Raw genomic sequence first — 19,404 nt, 5'->3', positions numbered from 1 at the left:
CAATTGCTATTGCTTAATTGTATCACATCTATGCCGCATTGTGTTGAAAGTATCAAAAAGTATATTGAAACTCTAGATTTACGATCCTTTCTGTTATTCATTCTGCTTTTCTATGCAGAATCCAACAATAGTTGATGTTCTGCTGCCATCTAGTGGTCATGAATGTGTACCTTTGGCGGCAAACAAAATTGAATCCTAATGATTAATATGGTGAAATAGCGTATGACGGACATTTTGTCATCCAAATAATCTCACCCTGAAAGTGGCCCCAAAAGTCTCTTAAAAGATTGGAAATAGAAAATTAGTTTATTAATGCTAAAAGTTGGAGGTGCAGAGTGCAATCATTATAAAAACATTTTCCAAAATACTTGCGACTAAACCGAGGTTTTGGATATCAGAACTTTTGAGGTTTATGGGGCCAGAAAAATATATTTATTATGTCCCACCTTTTCGCTGCCACACTCTCATTTGACTGGGTCAAAATCCTTCCGCCTCCTCAAACCAGGCATTAGGATTGATGCATGGCTTTTAAATAGGTCTCACCTCTGTGTTCTGACACATTACTGGAGTTGCATCAGTTTTATGACGCAACTCCAGCAATGCGTCACTTGAGCGCCAAGAGATGCATCAGAATTTCTGAAGCATCCATGAAAACATGCGCAATGGAGCTCTGTATTGTTAATATAGCAGATCCATGGCTTTGTTAGGGCATTTGCGAAAGATGCAAGAAATATGACGCATCAATGCCAATACATCAGATTCTTGTAAATATACCACCTGAATTGTTTTTTCCAGGCCCACACATTCTTGGCCTACAGGCCCCCTTCCCACAGTAACTCTTGCAGCTCTCTCTCACTCCCTTTTTCCAGTGTTCTAACCATCCCCACTCTTGCAGCACACCCTCTCTTCATGACATACCGTTCAAATCACCCTCAACTGGAGAGTGTCACCCTGTGTGTACCAAGTTTCACATTTGAGACAAGCAAAATCATTTCTTTGCACCTGAATAGGTCTCCCTCTCAAAAAACCTTCCCAAAACCATGACCATTTATTTCAATGGTATCACTCTTCAAAACTTCTCCATCTCACCAGACTTGGACCATCAAAAGGCTGAGGGGTATGCTGAAGGAACACACAATACGTACTCCCTCCAAACTCCTGTATCCTTCTTTGCCCCACGCTCCCCTAGTGCTCTTTCGGCCCATGTTCCTGCAGAACCTCATTCCTTCAGGATTTTGGAACTCGATTAGGCTTCTGAAGGGTGCACTTCTCAATCTCTCCGTGCACTCTATATTCAGAATTTATTATCACCCTATCTCCAATGGCTCCTGCGGAGCCCCCTTTTCTTAAGGTTCCTGTAGTGCATTAGCTTTTGAGGCTCTTGCACCTCTCCCTTCTCACCCTATCTACTCCCTCAGGGTTTCAGTCCATTCGTTCCGTGTGGGTAGGGTTGCCACCTGTCCGGTATTATACCAGCATGACTAGATTTTTTTGTTGCGCTCTTTAAAAAAATTAGACAAATCACCTACGGCCATATTTACAAGAAAGTGGCGCATCACAAGTGATGCGCCACTTTATTTGCAGCTCCCTTGGCTCCCCTAATGTCACCATGGTACCGCCATATTTACTGTACCATGGCACATGTTAGGAGCAATAGCGTAATTTTTTTTACGCTATTGCAACGCTATACTGAATTAGCGGAAAAAAAATTGGCGCTAATCAAGTATAGTGTTACGAGGCCCACTGAAATCAATGGGAGGCTCATTTTCATGCCTGTTTTAAAAATGACTCTAGAAACGGTGCAAGGGAACACCTCCTTTGTATACATCTGCATATATTATGCATGATGTGGTGCAAAGGGTTTACAAGGTGGCGCAAACCTAATTTGCGGCACCTTGTAAATATGGCAATATGGCAGTGGCCCGTTAGCATCACACTTGCGGCAAAAGGGGTGCAAGTGCCCTGTAAATATGGCCCCTAGAGTTTGTACTTTTTCTCCTTATCAGTAGACATTTAAACAAGGAATTATAAGAAGAGCCCACTTTTAAATGTGTTCTAGAGTCATAACAATGATCCCAGTTATTAAAGTGAACAAAAACAGAAAGGTAATTTTAAAAATGAAAAGCAATAATTTTATAGAATGGTCTGTTTGAGTATCATGCTGCATTCACAGAATCTTAACCCTTGAGCAATTTTATAGTATTTCCCTTTGAGAAAGGTGAGAACACTGCCTGTGGGCCCGCACAGTGCTCCCTTGCTCCAGGACATTGTGCAAGTCTTGGCATTGATGTTTCCCCACTGCAACCACAGCTGCCTGCCACAAGATATCTAAAACAACCCTAACCCACATGATAACACTGATACATGTATCACAATTGTTCTGTGGGTTAAACTTGTTTTAGTCTTTTTTTCAACAGACAGTTATGCTTGTTTGCATGTCCATGCTTTTGTTTTTTAAGCAGAGTAAGAATCAATTTTCTTGAATGTGGGAGCGCACCCCTCTTTCTATGTGCCCACACACCCCAGGCAGCCCGCGTCACAGTCTGAAGTCCTCTGGTATAGGACGTTGCTCGCACACTGGAATCCATACTCTGTACACCATTATTGAGTCACTTAACTCACTTGTAGTCTTAGGAAGTAGGCCAAGTAATGTGTTGCGCTTATGGGAAGGGAAAATATTGCTCCCGATCTCCCAGTGGTCTTCGTATCCAGATTAGGGCAGTCAGGTTAATCCTGTTATAGTCACTAACCTAATTCCTCATTCTGTGGTGTCAAACTCTGAATGAGGTACAAATCGTTCACTACTTAATTACCTTGCGTCTCGGAGCCTTCGCCTTCCTGCTACTGCACCATCCTCGGTTATGTATTCATGCAGATAATTTGATTCCTTCATCAGTCAGTCGCTTGTACTTGTACGTCCACCAATACTACTATTTATCTGTTATGGATAACTAGTAAACTTTTATGCACTGACAAAATACACCTGTACAGATGCTCTATCGCTTAGGCCTCTATTTTTATTTCACAACTACTGTATGTTGCCATGTAAAACCCGCTTCCCATGATAGATGCTGACCTCCTGTTGCCAGTACAAGACTCGAAGGAGAAAGTTGAGTGAGTTTGGAAAAGCCCACCTCATGCAAGCGAATACTAGCTTGAAAGAGTACCGTTGCCTGCATCACAAATTGTTGAATTTCTAGATCCAATGGAGAGAATTCTCTTTTCCTTCTCTCACTGTCCCACCAATGCCCACATACATTAGGGCATGAGGCCAGAGGTAGAAGTGGGAAAACGGAAATGAAATAACAGAGAAAACAGAGACACAGGACTCCACACGGTGCCTCATCACTTCTGAGGTTATGGAGCTGTGAAGTTTGTAGTGCACTCTAAAGGATAAAGGCATGCCTTTAGTCACTTGTCATTGGAACAATGAACATATTTTGTAACTTTAAAGAGATATCCATTAGCAATATCTCTATGCACCCAGCTCTCTCTGCTTTGACAGGTAACTGGAATTTCCTGAAAGCTAAATGTGAAGAAATATGAATATCTTGCTAACAGCATATACTTACACATCTCACTATGTTTAGAATAACTATCTCACGGTTTGCCACTATACATCCTTTTGTAGAGATGAGTATAGTTTCAGCTTGATTTCTAGAAAACTGGAAAATAGGAAGCATCATTATTATCCTGTAATTCATTACACTTAGTAATATAAACACTGACTGGTAATCTAATATGTTATACTCTAACAGCTAACATTTATATATATGTGAACATTTCTTCTTAAGGATCCCTCCTGTTCAGTCACAAGAACTGTTATCAGATCACACAATACAGACTTCAGAGTTCAAACAAGTGCACAAGAAAAAAATTAAAGTTCATTTACACCTCAGTGTAATCCAAAAAGTCCATAATCCAAACTCATTCATGCAACATTCATGTAACGAGATCCTGCTGTTGCAACATTGTAGCACAATTTGTTAGCAAGGACGCCAAGCATCATGAGGAAAGTTACACTGGAGGATCCAAGATGGAAGCCGTCTCACTAGACACATGAGAGTCTGGGAAACGTGGTTTACTGCCAGTGCTCTACTCTGCAGCACATTCCCAAAACATGCTCAGCTTTAATCTCGTCAGTGCTGCCAGCCTGTCCTTCACTGAAAGGCAGTCGGTGCAGATGAACTCAGTGAACTACTTCCTCACACTCACACTATGCTAGACACTAAGCTGCGTTTTTAGCCCTTCCCCCTCTTAGGCCACAATCTCCTCAGTGGGGCTCCCCATGTGTCTGGATATAATGTGTAAATGTCTTGCAACAGCCCTAAAGCTTGAGACTGGAAACTTGTTTCCATGATTCCTCTCCAAATCCAAATCTTTTCCAAAACACCAATTGCAATATTTCCCATACAATTGTTGCATTCCAAATTCTGTGCACCTCACATACATCACCTGAAATTAGCTCAGTTGGGATAGGACATGAAGCAAGACATTATTTGCAGGACAAGACGGCAACAAAGACACATGAAAACTCAGTGGATCTTCTTATATTGAAGGCGCTGTATTCACAATCTATTCCATCACAAATGGCCACTCAAACCAAGACTGCAATTTAGAAGCCCTCTTTAGATATAAATTCCTAGTAGAATATAACCACACTTTTTTATCCACAATATATTGAGGTTCTGAATTTCTCTTTTGACCGGCATAAAACTTATAAGCATCTTTGGCTTTTTTAAAGGTTCCCTGTGCATACTTGTAAATCTTTTTTAACTCAGTTAAATGTCCTTGCATACAGAGAGCTGAGGTTGATGAAGACTATTTCAAAGTAAATGTGGTCACCAAAAATATCTTCTTAATGCTGACAGGATTTTAGCAATCCATGGATTTCAGAACACTTTTGTATGATGAAGCTAATTCATAGTCTGTTGTCCTAACTGATCTGATGGTCATTACACAGCTTTCCATGATACAACAAGCACGCTTTTTAAGTCTGTTTTCTTGTTCTGTTAACCAGTTCTCTTTGTTAATGGATTGACTGTCTGTATGCACTTGAAACAAAAGTGAATCTACATTAAACTATATAACTGACTGATCACATATCCTTTTGCAGAAAAATCAACGCTGGATTCTCAGTCACGTGATTTTCACTCTCCAGCTGATCTGGTCTTGATATGGCATCAGCCACTCTAGTCTTAGGATCTGACCTACAGTAAACCACAAAGTCATAGCCAAAGAAAAGCAAGGTCCATCTAAATTAGCTAGGCGTAAGTGCTCTAGCTGTCTTCTAAAACTGCAGACTTCAGTGATGTGTCAATAGTTCTATAGCATGCTTGTTTCCTAACGAATAGTGTCTCTATTCTTCCACAGATCTTTAAGTGGCCAAATGTTCTTTGCTGGTAAATGTATAATAAAGCACTGCTAGTGAAAAGGTGAGAAACATGCTACTGAATGAAATTGGCCACGAATTGGATCTCCTTAAAATAAAATGCTAGCCATGGCATGGAAACAAAATAATATTAGTATGTAATGTTGCAAAATTAAAGCACTTCAAACATATTCTTAGTAATAGGCATTACAATCCCCAAAACTGGTGGATAAATCTCCTATACAAACTGACAAATCCCAAATAACTGTGAATCACCTTAACTGAAGTGAGTGTGGGCTACTGAAATATGACTTCTACTATTTTTTCATCTATCTCAACACACTCAGGTGTAATAGTGTACCCTAGACACTCCACAGTAGTATTGTAAAAAAAGGCATTTATCCATGTTAGCAAAAAAGTGCTATTCCCTTAAGCATTGCAAAACTGTTGCAACTTCTTTGTGAGTTTCCAAAGTGTTCGAGCAGATCAAAATGTCATCTATACAAAAAATGCAAAATCACATCCAAGCCACCACCCAATACCTCATCCATAAAGTATTGAAATGCTGCTGGAGCACTGCAGAGTACAAAAGCCATGACCTGGTATTCGCACAACCCAAACCTGAAAGTCATCTTCATGACCACCCTTGTGAAATTTAAGTAGATGAAAAGCTTCCTTTAAATTCAACTTTATGAATATTTTGGCATTTCTAATGCAATCTAGTTAGAGAGATATAAAAAGAAAGGGATTCAGATTTTTCACTCTAAATCTAATGAGAATTCTGATTATTGCCATTTGTTTTAACGTCCATCAAGATAAAATCGTCCTTCCAAGGTTCTTGCAGGAGTGGACACACGCACACAAGACCCTCCACCCCCCTCTCCTGTCGGAGAACCTGACTTAACTGCTTGCAGGTGTCCTCCGGCAGGAGACGGGACGCGGCGCTGCTGCCAGTAGCAGCATCTGCCAGCAAAACACCGCCAGGCCGTATCATGGAACATTATACGGTAGGCGGTGTTTGGGTGGCGTGGCGCTGCTGCTGGCAGCAGCGCCACCTTACCACCGTCCGCCGCCATGGCCATTGCCGGAATTCCACCAGGCTTCTGGCGGAATTCCGGCTACGTTCATAATGGCATGAACGGTCGGTAGCCATGGTGACGGTATGTTGGCGGCTGTCGCCGTGGCGGTAGGCGGCAATCTCTGCCAATGTCCTAATGAGGAACTATATGTCATTTTGTGGATGATGAGAAAAGGTAATACTTCACCTCTGTAGAACTGGCAAGTAAGGAACTTCCTTAACACCCTTTGTCTCCCTAATCTTAGCAATATAAGCACTTTGACTGGTTCACAAATTGTACTTTGTAGTAGGTTTTGTAGTAGTACTGCAAAACTTACAAGGTGCTATTCACAAACTGCACTTTTATAGTAAAACATGTTTGTAATAAATTAAGTTACACTTTTATAGTAACTTACATGTGTAACTTACATTTGTTTAGTAACTTACACTTTTGTAGTAAAAAGGTACACTTTTGAAGTAAGCTATACTTTTGATGTAAGTCCAACTCTACACATATCCAACCACTGGCACTGCAACACCCTCCTTCAGAATATAATGGAGGTAGAGATTTAAAATAAAAACCCATAACAAATGATATTAAATTAAATTAAATTAATTAAAATGGTGAAAAATATAAATGAATGCTACAAAATCTATAAAAATAGTGCAAATGTGTTATTTAATTATACATCATGTAATAACCCTTTAAAAAAATGCAAAAGCTAACATAACATTACATTTTATTATTTAATAATTGCATATATTGTAGTTATTTCTATGTCACTTTTAATAATTATTAAAGACAATATTTTTTTTTCTTCAGATGGGAATTTATTTTTCACTGTAAACTTTAGAAAATTAATATTGCTGTAGCTTTTTTTCTATTTTGTTCTACATTTAAAGTAAACACAGAAAATTAATTTACATTAAAAACTTAACATACAAATGTTCATAATATTTACATTTGAGTTATTTTGTTTTTACATTTTCCACTTTATCATGCGGAGATCTTTACCCCAGTGCTGAGTCTTCCCTTGGTAAAGTATTGAGAAATATTTGAAAACATATAAAACACACAGGGCAGGACCACAGGCTCTGAGCAGTGCAGTTGAGTTTGAATGCAAGTTCTGCATCCAACCCCAGTGTTGACATAGCTATTGAGCAGGCCAAAGATGGCATAAATAGTCAGGCATTCCATCAAGGCCTGCACTCCGCTCCCCCCCTTGTAGAATAAGGCATAAATCAAAATAGGCTGTTGCATGTGCATTGCTTTCCTCCTTGTCCAACACATGATATACATACTGATACCATTCATATGGTCAGATGATACGTGATGTCACCAGTTACAACATAGACCATGTCATTTTTGGCATTATCATTGACATATGCGGTCTTGAGTGGTACAGTGGGGTAAGTTATTGTGCACAAAGTTATGATATCTTGGAAATTGCAGTAGCTTTTAAGATTTGATTCATACCGATGTCTTTTTAAGGAATTTCTGATGTGGCCTACATCAAAGTTTGATGAGTAAAATAAATCAAAATTAGCCATTAACTAAGATTTTCAATTACTTTATGTACACTTTATGATATGCAACATTTAACTCCCAAGTTTTATTTATCCCACCCCCACTGCATGGCCTACCCCTGTAGAATATTCTCTTAACAACTGATTGCTTCAAATTATGCACTTAGGTTAGTACACTGCTTAATTTGAGCCAGTGGTTGCCGGATGGGGCCACCAGCACTTATTTCTCCTCATCAGACATTAACCAAGAGCAATAGAGGGAAAAACGTATAAAGCCTAAACATTGAGGGAGATAAGGTGAAAAAAATGTTACAAACCGAGAAATCAAGAAGCTGCAAGAGAGGGATAAAGGGGCAGGGAGTATCTGGTAATGGATTAAAGAGGCCTAAGGCGAATTTAAAACTACACAGTCTAGTTATTTCACGCACCAGCATTTAACAGCACCTGTCATAGGCTTCTGAGAAGTGCTTCGGCACCAGCACTCATTATTTTACAAATTAAACAGTGGGTTACCAACACCAGTAACAGTAGGTGGCCACATTGCATATTCTTTAGTAGGTTGTCATAACTGATTGAAACAACTCTGTTTGTGTTTTCTTGTGTTTGTCCTTCTGAGAAAAATCTTTTTCGGCTGAAGAGTACGGTATGCTGGTCCCATGGAAAGTTAAAAGGTAAAATAAATGGTCATTTAGTTCACCGCCAGAAAAGGTGCTAGATTGATTCCACAAGCAACTCATTTGGGGCCTTACTTACAAGGCGTTTCTGCCACTGTTGCATATTTTTTTTAAAGGTTGTGATGGTGCTAGCAGTTCCTTACACTGCTCCAGATGTTCAAGCTGATGCATTGGGCCAAAAGTGTCAGTTTGTAAAGTTTTGAGTCACATTATACCTGCACCGGGTATAATGCAGGGTAGGCGTTCCCATTGGAAAAGCCATGCAGAGTCATTTTTTTATGCTAGTCCATCAAAGCATGAGTTTAGAGCCAACAGATATGTCAGAATATCTGACGCAGCTCTAAAAACGTGTGCAAAGGAGCTATGTATTGTAAACTCCTTCTTGGCACTGTTAGGGTATTGTGGGTCAGTGCAAGAAATCTGACGAATTGGGCTGATGCTTCAGATTCTTATAAGTGAAACTTTAGTCTCATTGCCGGGAAACCTCAATGGCATTAAGTCACTTTGTTGTGGAAATCAAACCTCTCTTATACTTGGTTTCGTACAGAAAACTATGTCAAGGTAGGCTGTAGCCTGTTTCCATCCGGGTGAGCCACGGTTTCTCCCAAAAAATGAAAACGTTTAAGGAACACCCCCTTTTACCATAAAGAAGTATTGCACGCAAAAAAGATAAAGTAAAACAATTATGAAGCTTTACAAATACAGATTTAAAAACCTATTGACAACGTGCACTATGAGGTAATCGTGTTTATAAGATAGAAATAGATGAGAAGCAAATCGCCTCAAAGAAAAGAAAATAAGAAATTTCGGGCCGTATTTATACTCTGGTTGCGCCGAATTTGCGTCGTTTTTTTCGACGCAAATTCGACGCTAAACTAACGCCAACTAACGCCATATTTATACTATGGCGTTAGACGCTTCGGGCGCCAAAGTGCCCTGAGTGAGCGTCATTTTTTAGCGTGAACCCCTTCCTTGCGTTAATGAGATGCAAGGGAGGCGTTCCCGTCTTAAAAAATGACTCCCAGGCCTTTACGTGGTATTTATACTCCCGGGCAAAAATGACGCCCGGGAGTGGGCGTGGCCAAAAACGGCGCATTTGCGCCGCTTTTTAACGCCTGGGTCAGGGATGGCGTTAAGGGACAAGTGGGCTCAAAATGAGCCCACAGTGCCCTCCCCTGCCCCCAGGGACCCCCCCTGCCACCCCTGCCCACCCCAGGAGGACACCCAAGGATGGAGGGACCCATCCCAGTGAAGTACAGGTAAGTTCAGGTAAGTATAATTTTTGTTATTTTTCAATTTTTTTTTGTGGCATAGGGGGGCCTTATTTGTGCCCCCCTACATGCCACTATGCCCAATGACCATGCCCAGGGGACATAAGTCCCCTGGGCATGGTCATTGGGCAAGGGGGCATGACTCCTATCTTTACAATGATACGAGTCATGTTGATGGGGGATGGGCGTCGAAAAAAAATGGCGCAAGTCGAGTTACGACGATTTTTTCGACGTAACCTGACTTGCCCCATTTTAAGACGCCCATACGCCATTTTCCCCCTACGCCGGCGCTGTCTGGTGTCCGTGGTTTTTTTCCACGCAAACCAGGCAGCGCCGGTCTGCTTGCGCCGGCTAACGCCATTCCGTAAATACGGCGCCCGCATGGCGCTTCAGAATGGCGTTAGACGGCGCAAAATTTTTTGCCGCTAAACTGCGTTAGCGCAGTTTAGCGTCAAAAAGTATAAATATGGGCCTTCGTTTTTTTCCAACGTTGACCACTTCATAGATTTATTCGGTCTATATTTATGTGGGTTAGCTTATTATAAGCAAGAAAATGCATTGTTTTAGAAAGTGTTCTGTTTCGAGATGGTTCTACACACGTGTTTGATGCTGAAGGTACCTAATCACACTGACTGTACAATTCTTCTATATCTGGAAAGCTGCACACACAGTTTGATATCTTTAAAATGCAAAACGTCTACTTGTTCAATAAACACAGCACTCACAATCGTTCGAAAAACGTGTATTTGCCTTACATTTATTTTAGAAAAGAAAGCAAGACAATGTAAGATTGCTGTGCGTACATTTAACATAGTTGCACGAGTGGTTAATTTCCATTCTACAGCTCCGGAAACAGTAAGAGTAGATTTTTAATTTTACTACGACTAAATTTAATCTACTATGTTAAGATCAATCGTTCGAAATTCATCACTTTTAATGCAGATAAATGTGTTCAAATGTACTATCATCACAGCACTACCACCTAAAATATTGGAATAGCGTGTTCACTTTTCATTAGTTTTGTTGATTAACTCATCCCGTCCACGTCTTACTCTAATACAAGTAATATTTCTTGTCCGCCCTTTAAATGAGACTGCAAAAGGCAATGTTCCTTTTGTAAGTTAGACGTGTATGCGTGTATTATTTTATTTAATACAAGCATTAGGTAACAATAGCAGGGGCAAATGCTTATAAGATGACAAGGTGAAAAGATGAGTTTATCACGTGAGTTTATATGAATTAACACACAAAAAACTCATATAGTAGATGTTCATTCTCTCTCTTTACTACTAGTTATACTGTCACAGTGGAAATTGTTAATCGCAGAGCTCATTTGCACAGGAGTGGCTACATGCGTCAGCCTACCGGTCCTGATTTTTCACACACTGGATGCCGGGGATCCCTTGTTGTGAATCTGAATACTTGAAAACCTATGCTGGTCATTCCATGCTGTCCCTTGTGCTCAGCCCTCCTCCTCATCTCCTCGTGCATGCCCTTTCATAGAGTTCAGTCCTGCTAACATATCATCAATATTTGTGTTTATTGATTTGTGTAAACATCCCTCTCAGAAATGCAAATGAAAAGGGACCAAAGATATACTTAAGTCAAAAGAGAGATTTGGTTTACACCATTCAAGCTGCCTAGGAAAGGTGTGGTACATGAGGTAGCCACAGGACAAAACTTTACATCAATAGTTTCACTAGTCAAAATGGAGGAAAATGGTAAAGAGGCACTCAGTCGAGTTTTTTCTTTAGTTGGAGGTGCATTATTTGGCAATTATTTGATGGTGCTAAGGAAGGGTATGACTTTTATGGCATATTTAAGAAAAGTGGTGCTGCACACAGTGTGCAGTGACACTTTTCTTGCGCTCTTTATCGACCCCCTACCGCTGCTATGTATGTGCGTATTTAAAATATGGCACACCATGGCGCAGGGTAGGGGGCAATAGCATCATTTTTCATGACGCTATTGATGTACACTGCAGGAGTAGTGCCAAAATATTGGTGCTAACCACTGCTACCCATAATAGACAACCATGGTTCTTTAGGCCAGGAAGAAATTATGGGACAGTAGCAGGAGATGTGATATGACAGAAGTGAATGGTGAAAATTGGGTGGAGTGGGACATTGAAGAAGAACTAGTAACAACTGAAATGCTTATCCTAGTTCTGAATATTTTGTTTGACACTTCAAACAGCTGGAAATGACATTAGATTTGCTTATTCAAGGTTAGAGACATGTTTTAATTCCACGTGAAAGTACATAGCACACAATGAACTTATTGACATTGATAAACATGAGATATATTCATAATATCTAATGGCTAGAAGTGTCCTTTCTGATAATGGTTTTTGTGAAACATAGATCAAAAACACATAATTACAATTTTAACTGAAAGCAATGTTTTATTTATCCTTGCATTGTTTCCCCACAAACCATCGTTTGTGAATGCCTAAGTGCTAATTTATTCCATTAATTCATATCTCATCAGCCCGTTTTAAGCACTGATTTGGTTTCTATGGTATATTATAGCATTATGGCAAGCTGCTGAGGGCTGAGCAGGTTATTAAATACTCTTATGCTGAGGTATCAGCCCTAGCCTGGACAGGGCACTAAAGCGAGGGAGAGGGCCTTTACAAACCGCTATAGGCAGACGGATGCTGTTAGAAATTTCCAGTGCTTAATTTGTTCTTATTCTTTCCGGTGCTGAGCACCAGCACTTATTTTTAAGGGCCGGCACTTATTCTTCTGCCTCAAGCATTTGATGTGAGCAAAAGACACATATAGGAAAGACAGGGGAAGAGAAAAACGAAAAAGCGTCACAGAAAGCAGAAAGCTGGAAAAGTGAACTGAATGGGTAGAAGTGGCTTTAAATGGATTGCAGAGGCCCGGGATGGCTTCAGGATTACGCTGCCTCAGTATCCCGTGTCCGCACATTTAAATGCAGCAGCCGCGTGTTTAAGAGACGAGCTTTGGGCGGCACATTTTTATTTACAAATTAAGGACTGGATCTTTCCATCCACTGAGGAATGAATGTTTAAAAATTATAAACGGAAAGCCAAATATCAAAATGTTAGAGCAATAGGACTATACCAGCATTATTGTCACAGAGCCACTTCATCGTATTCAATGGTGATGTCAACAATTAAATATTTTAATTAATAGTGCATTGTGTTTGCTTGGCTTGGTTGTTTGTTTTTGCTTTTCCTCGTTTGCATATTGTATTTCGTTCATTCATGTATTATTTCGATAAATACACAACTTTTGTTCTAGGCCAGATAAGTATTGTGCTTGTGGATTGAGCCGAACCTCTGGAAAGCTGCATAGTGAGAGAAATTCCATTTGGATCGAATTATTTTAATTAGTATGATAAATGGACGCTTTAAAATGCTGTTCAAGTGCATCCGAAATCCTGTCAATGTATCTGGAAGGCAAAAAAACATGGTTTAGTGACTCATAAAGTTGATATTTTACTCTGGTTTACAGATGGTTCAATTATTTTTTCTGAAATACAAAATAAAGAGCCCGAGTTCTGTGTTTTAAGGATATGAGCTGGTATATAAGCAAGTGTTGTTGGTAATTTCATAATGACATATTACCTCCTTATCCCCTTCTTCATCCCATTCCTTACTGGATGAGGAGAGGTCTGTCTTTCCTGGACCAGCACCCCATAAAAAACTCTCTTTTAGACATAATTACTTGAAAAGGGAGTTTCTCCACCTTCCCTTAATATGCTTTCCATGGTCCCTGAAAAGGGATTGGCTCAGCAGCCCCTTCCTGTCGATCGTTTGCAGGGGCGTCTCCTCTGCTATGGCGATGGAGTGTCGCCCTCGCCAGCAGCAGGAGCTGCAAACCTTTCAAAATAAAACAATAATAAACTATGTTCATTATCGTTTTATTTTTAAAGGAGCTGTGCCATGGGGTGCCGAGCCGTGACGGGAGTGCACAGAGCACTCCCTTCAGTGCGCCTGTATATTTGGCTGACCGTCTCGGGCCAGCCAAACACACATGCCACAGGGGCTCTCTCCAACCCAGCACTGTGTTGTCGGGCTGGAGAGAGCAAGTCCGGGCTCCTAGTCTGCATTGGAGTACCAAGCCTTGGCACCTCAGTTAATCATAACACTGCTTTGAGAAGCGTCATGATTGGCTGCAGGGCAGGCTGGTAGCCTGGAGTGCGCCGGAGAGCAGCGGTGTGGCGGCAGCGAGGTTCAGGTAAGTTTTCATTTTTTTTATTTTTTGTATTCCCCATTTCCCTGCCCTGTCACTTTTCCAAGCTATGGTAGGGCTTGCGTTTCATCTCTCTTTTACTTTTGAAAACTTCTATTTAAGAATACTGTACTTCATTAATTTGGCTCAGGGTATATCGGAGAATGGTGAATTTTGTTTTTGATGAGTCCACCTGTTAGTTATCTTGTGGTTTTCTTGCATACTGGGAGGAGTTTGTGTCAAAAAACCTAAGTGGGTTCCATATTGCGTGACAATGAGATCGGAAATGAAGGTGTTTATTTGCACGTGGATTCAGCAATTAAGTCCCTCCTTTGAAAACATATTTGATATCTCTTCTCCAGGGAAGATTGTAGAGTTTATTGACTTTCACACCTTTGGGAGTTTTTCTGCAGAGCCTTTTTATTCCACTACATTATTTGTCCATTCTACAAAGTAGATTCCATCTTGATCCATGAAGTCTCCAATGCTTTTGCTTCAGATGGCTCTCTGTGCAAAATATGTGTAAAATTGAACTGATGTGCTTCTATTGCTTCTACTGTTTGACAAACTATTTCCTGTAAATCTGGTATTCATTCCACGTGTTCTTGGAGGCCCTAGGGAGAGTATTTATGCTTTTCGAACTGATCTTTATGAAGGATGGTGAAATCCAGGCCTTTCAGTTAAGGAGCTGGATCCTTCCTTCTACTGGGAGATGTTTATTATCCTGAATCTTTGGCAATATTTACAGGAATTCTTTTGATGAATTACATCAGTTGTTCGGGTTTCCCCTGAGGGAGTCCTGTGGTTGGATGCTATTTTCACTTGTGGTTTATGATGTGTTATACTAAAATCAGCCAAACATTCCTGCACCTCATTATCAGTGATCAAAACCTTGGGCACCCCTTCACTGGCAAACTCATGTTTGAGAAATTCTAAGAATGTCCTGGTAGTTACATTACTCACACATCTTGTAAAAACCCATTTTGAGGGGTAGTCTATTAACAGTGGTACAAATCTTTTAGGTGGTAATAACTCGAATGAGCCCATTATATCAAGACCCAACTTGGTCCATGGTTCCGCTGGTACTACCACAGGTGACAAAGGAGGCGTATTAGTGACCGTGGCTTTTATCGCTTGAAGCACAGGAATAACATTCTTTGATAATCTCCTCTCCCTGGCAATCCATGCTCGGCCACCAATACCTCTCCCTGACCGAGTTTTTGGTGAGATTCCTACAAAGATGTCCCTCATGAGCTAAATTGACTATTTTAGGTCTTATGTTCCTGGGAGCAATACGTATCTCACCCCTTATGAAACCAACTTGGTGTTTAGTGAGTTCATCTCTCACTGACCAAAATGGTATTAAGTCTGAATCTAACCTCTTGTAATCAGGCCAGCCTTCAACAATAAAAGTCCTGATTGTGAGAAACAAATCATTCTTTCCTTTACATTAATTCCACTTATTGTTCACGATTTCTAGTTCATTCACCCAGTTTACACCATTCATTTCATTCACAATCATTTCACTCTCATGCTCCACTGGCAGCCATGACAAGCAATCTGCTGCTTTGTTTGTGAAACAAGGAAGATATTATGCACTTGAAAATTGCATTCCTCCAGTCCTTTGCCATTGCATAATTCTTGGGGTTATTTATTCACTGTGGTTGCTAGACAAAAATTGAACAAGGGGACAGTGATGTTCTCAATAAGATAGGAATGCCCCACAAATAAAATAAAAAATTTCGAACTGCCCACTCTTGTGACTGTCAACGCTTCTCTTTCCATACACAAGTAATGTGCTTCTTGTTTCTTAAGTGCCCTTGACACAAATACCACCACTCTCTCTGCATCATCATCAATTTGTGAAAGTACCACACCTAACCCACAGATGCAGGCATCTGTTGTCAAGACGGTTTTTCTCCTAGTGTTGAAATGTCCTAGCATAGGCATTCTACAAACTTTTTGTTTCATAGTCTTAAATGCCTCCTCACATTCCCATTGTTAGAAATTGGGTCTTTGGTTCGCAGTCAGGGTACCCCATGTCCAAGCAAGGAACCTCGCTCTAGTCAGGGTAAAGGAGAATCACCCTCATCTAACCCCCGCTCAAACCCTTGGTAGCTTGGCACGAGCAGGCAGGCTTAACTTCAGAGTACTAGGTGTAAGGTATTTGTACCAACACACACAGTAACTTAATGAGAACACTACAAAATGACACAACACAGGTTTAGAAACATAGAAAATATTTATCTAAGCTAAACAAGACCAAAACGACAAAAATCCACCATACACAAGTCAAGTTATTAATTAAAATGCAAAAAGAGTATTCATATTCTTTTAAACACAGCGCTAATGCTGTTAGTGTGAAAATGTACCTGGGTTGCGTCAAAATAGCCTGCACTCCCAGCGATGTTGCGTCATTGCAGACTCCGTCAGTGATGCAGACTGTCATTTATCCAGCCGCATGCGTCAATTTCCCAGCCACGCTGCAAGCACTGCGTCGATTTCAACCTTGGTCTACCAGCTTCACCTGTCAAGGCCCCGGAACCAGATAGGGCACCACTTGGTAGGGCAGAAGTCTCAGCAGAGGCTCCAGGTGCTGGTAGAGAGAAGTCTTTGCTGTTCCTGAGACTTGAACAACAGGAGGCACGCTCAGTTTCAAGCCCTTGGAGAGTTCTTCACAAGCAGGAAGGTACACAAAGTCCAGTCTTTGTCCTCTTGCACAGGCAGAAGCAGCAACTGCAGGATAACTCCACAAAGCACAGTCACAAGCAGGGCAGCTCTTCTTCCTCAGCTCTTCAGCTCTTCAGCTCTTCTCCAGGCAGAGGTTCCTCTTGGTTTCCAGAAGTGATATAAAATCTGTGGTTTTGGGTGCCCTTCTTATACCCATTTTGCCCTTTCAAGTAGGCTTACTTCAAAGAAATGTCTCTCTTGTTTGTGAAATCCTGACTTGCCCAGGCCAGGCCTCAGACACACACCAGGGGGTTGGAGACTGCATTGTGTGAGGGCAGGCACAGCCCTTTCAGGTGTGAGTGACCACTCCTCCTCTCCCTACTAGCACAGATGGCTCATCAGGATATGCAGGCTACACCCCAGCCCCCTTTGTGTCACTGTCTAGAGAGAGGTGCAAACTGACCCAGACAGGTAATCCACAACCAGTGCTGCAGGCCCACTAGTAGCATTTGATTTACTGGCCCTGGGCACCTTTGGTCCACTGTACTAGGGACTTACTAGTGAATCAAATGTGCCAATCATGGATAAACCAATCAACAATACAATTTACATAGAGAGTATATGCACTTTAGCACCGGTCAGCAGTGGTAAAAGTGCTCAGAGTTCAAAAGCCTACAGCAACAGGTCAGAAAAAATAGGAGGCAGGAGGCAAAAAGATTGGGGATGACCCTTAATTAGGAAAAAATTCCAACACCCATGACCACTCAAAGCGAACCCATTTTCTTTACAGCGTCCTGATGGGTTCATCTACACTTGCAAAACCTTTTATAGACTTAGAGTAAAACTCAGCAAGTTCCAAGAATGATCATACCTGCTCTTTGACACCTGTGCTGGAACATTTACAATGCCAACTCTAGTTTAGGTTGCATGCCCTCACCTGATATGATGTTTCCTAGGTAAGTGACTAATGCTACTACAATTTTACATTTTTATTTCTTTACTGTGAGCCCTCTTTCCTCTATTATTTTTAATACTTTTCTCAGTGTGTCATCATGGTCACTCACATCATAGCCATATATGAGTATGTCACCCTGGAAAAAAAATATATATATGTACGTTCTGAGAATCATCTTCATGATTTTCTGGAAGCAGGCTGCCACGGACGCCAGCCCAAATGGCATTCTCACAAATTGGTAAGCTCCCAAAGGCATCACGAAGAGGTCAAATGCCTTGATTCTTAATGTAATTACACTTGGTGATATGCTGAAGAGAGATTTAATACTCTAAATATCTTTGCTCTTACAACATGGTGATTTATTCAGAAATATTAGGGAGTGGTTGGTGGTCTGCGCAGATCGCTTTATCAAGTCCTCTCAAGTCCTGATAGACCTCCCTCCATCTGTGGGTGCTACAACTACCAAGGCCAACCACTCTGAGGACTCAATCTCTTTGATAACTCCTATGCTTAATAACATGTCTGGTTCCTCCTTGGGAGGTGCATGTATCATGATAGGCACCTTTCAAACTTTAAAAACACATGGTTCAGCATCTTTCTTCAACACTATCTGATGCTCAAAGTCTCTTAACAGTCCCAGTTTGTCTCTGAATACTCTGGGAATTCTTTGTAGAGTTTTTCTCCTTCTCCACAATCTTCAATGAGCCTGATTTGATCACTTGGATTCAGTGCATTGCGATTTAAAATAATGCCCTTGTCTCTTTGATGCCTCCAACCTAGGATATTATCCCCTTGTACGGCAACATACATCTTTCCAATGGTTTCCTTATCATTAAATTCAATTTTTTTTACAACATACCCAAGCACATTAATTAGCATACCCCCGTGATTACAGGTTTGATATCAAGCAGAAGCAACTTTTCATTTGGGAATTCATTTTTCATTCCACTCTTTGTTCTCAATCATGGTGAATGGGGAAACAGAGTCTGCTGGAACCACAATTTCTTTTCTAATGTTTTCCTCATCCTTAAATTCAATTTTCTTTACAACAAACCCAAGCACATCAATGTGCATAACCCCATAATTACAGGTTTGATACCAACTTTTCATTTGGACATTTTTCATTCTACTCTGTTTGTAATCATGGTGAATGAGAAAACAGAGTTTGCCAGAACCACAATTTCTGTTCCAATGTCGACCTCACACTCAGGCATTATCACACTTCTAGCGTTCACCTCCTCATTGCTATTCTTCAAAATTCAGAACTACAGTACTCAAACCATCTTTCACATTATCTATGCTCTCCACCATACCAACTTTTCCAGAGGACTTGCAAACTCTTGAATAATGCCCTTTGAGACCACATTTTTGAGATGTTGAGTTCCTGGCAGAGCAATTTGGATTACCAGACAGGTTGCCCTGCCTTCCACATCTGTAACACTTGAACCTTTTACTGTCAGAAAATGTTTTGCTCTTAATTCCCGTTGCTACTTTATAATGCTCCCTTAAACATCTTTCCTTTCCCTTCATGTATGTTGCTCTGTGAAGAGGTGCTGTCAGATGCAGTAACAATAGTTTTTGTTTCCTTCATACAGCCAGATGTGTTCTCCATATCTCCTGTACTCTGCTACTGTTAGTACATCATACCAATTGATCTCTTAGTAAAGAATCAGC

At 40.8% G+C, this 19,404-nt stretch overlaps 1 protein-coding gene and 1 long non-coding RNA gene across 2 annotated transcripts in view; one reads left to right on the top strand and one right to left on the bottom strand.

Annotated features, from left to right (window-relative positions):
- LOC138287817 (uncharacterized) overlaps positions 1 to 19,404 on the top strand; it is a 64,129-nt gene that overhangs the window by 23,479 nt on the left and 21,246 nt on the right. The window lies entirely within an intron of this gene.
- CD36 (CD36 molecule (CD36 blood group)) overlaps positions 10,631 to 19,404 on the bottom strand; it is a 574,756-nt gene continuing 565,982 nt past the window's right edge. Inside the window, exon 13 of the mRNA XM_069228678.1 lies at positions 10,631 to 13,323. Coding sequence (XP_069084779.1) covers positions 13,315 to 13,323 — 9 coding nt within the window. The 3' untranslated portion in view covers positions 10,631 to 13,314. The remainder of the gene's footprint in view (positions 13,324 to 19,404) is intronic.

The sequence above is a fragment of the Pleurodeles waltl genome, chromosome 4_1 (assembly GCF_031143425.1).
Source record: "Pleurodeles waltl isolate 20211129_DDA chromosome 4_1, aPleWal1.hap1.20221129, whole genome shotgun sequence".
NCBI lineage: Eukaryota > Metazoa > Chordata > Amphibia > Caudata > Salamandridae > Pleurodeles > Pleurodeles waltl.
Note: the sequence above shows the minus strand (reverse complement) of the source record. Positions and strands in the feature narration are given on the sequence as shown.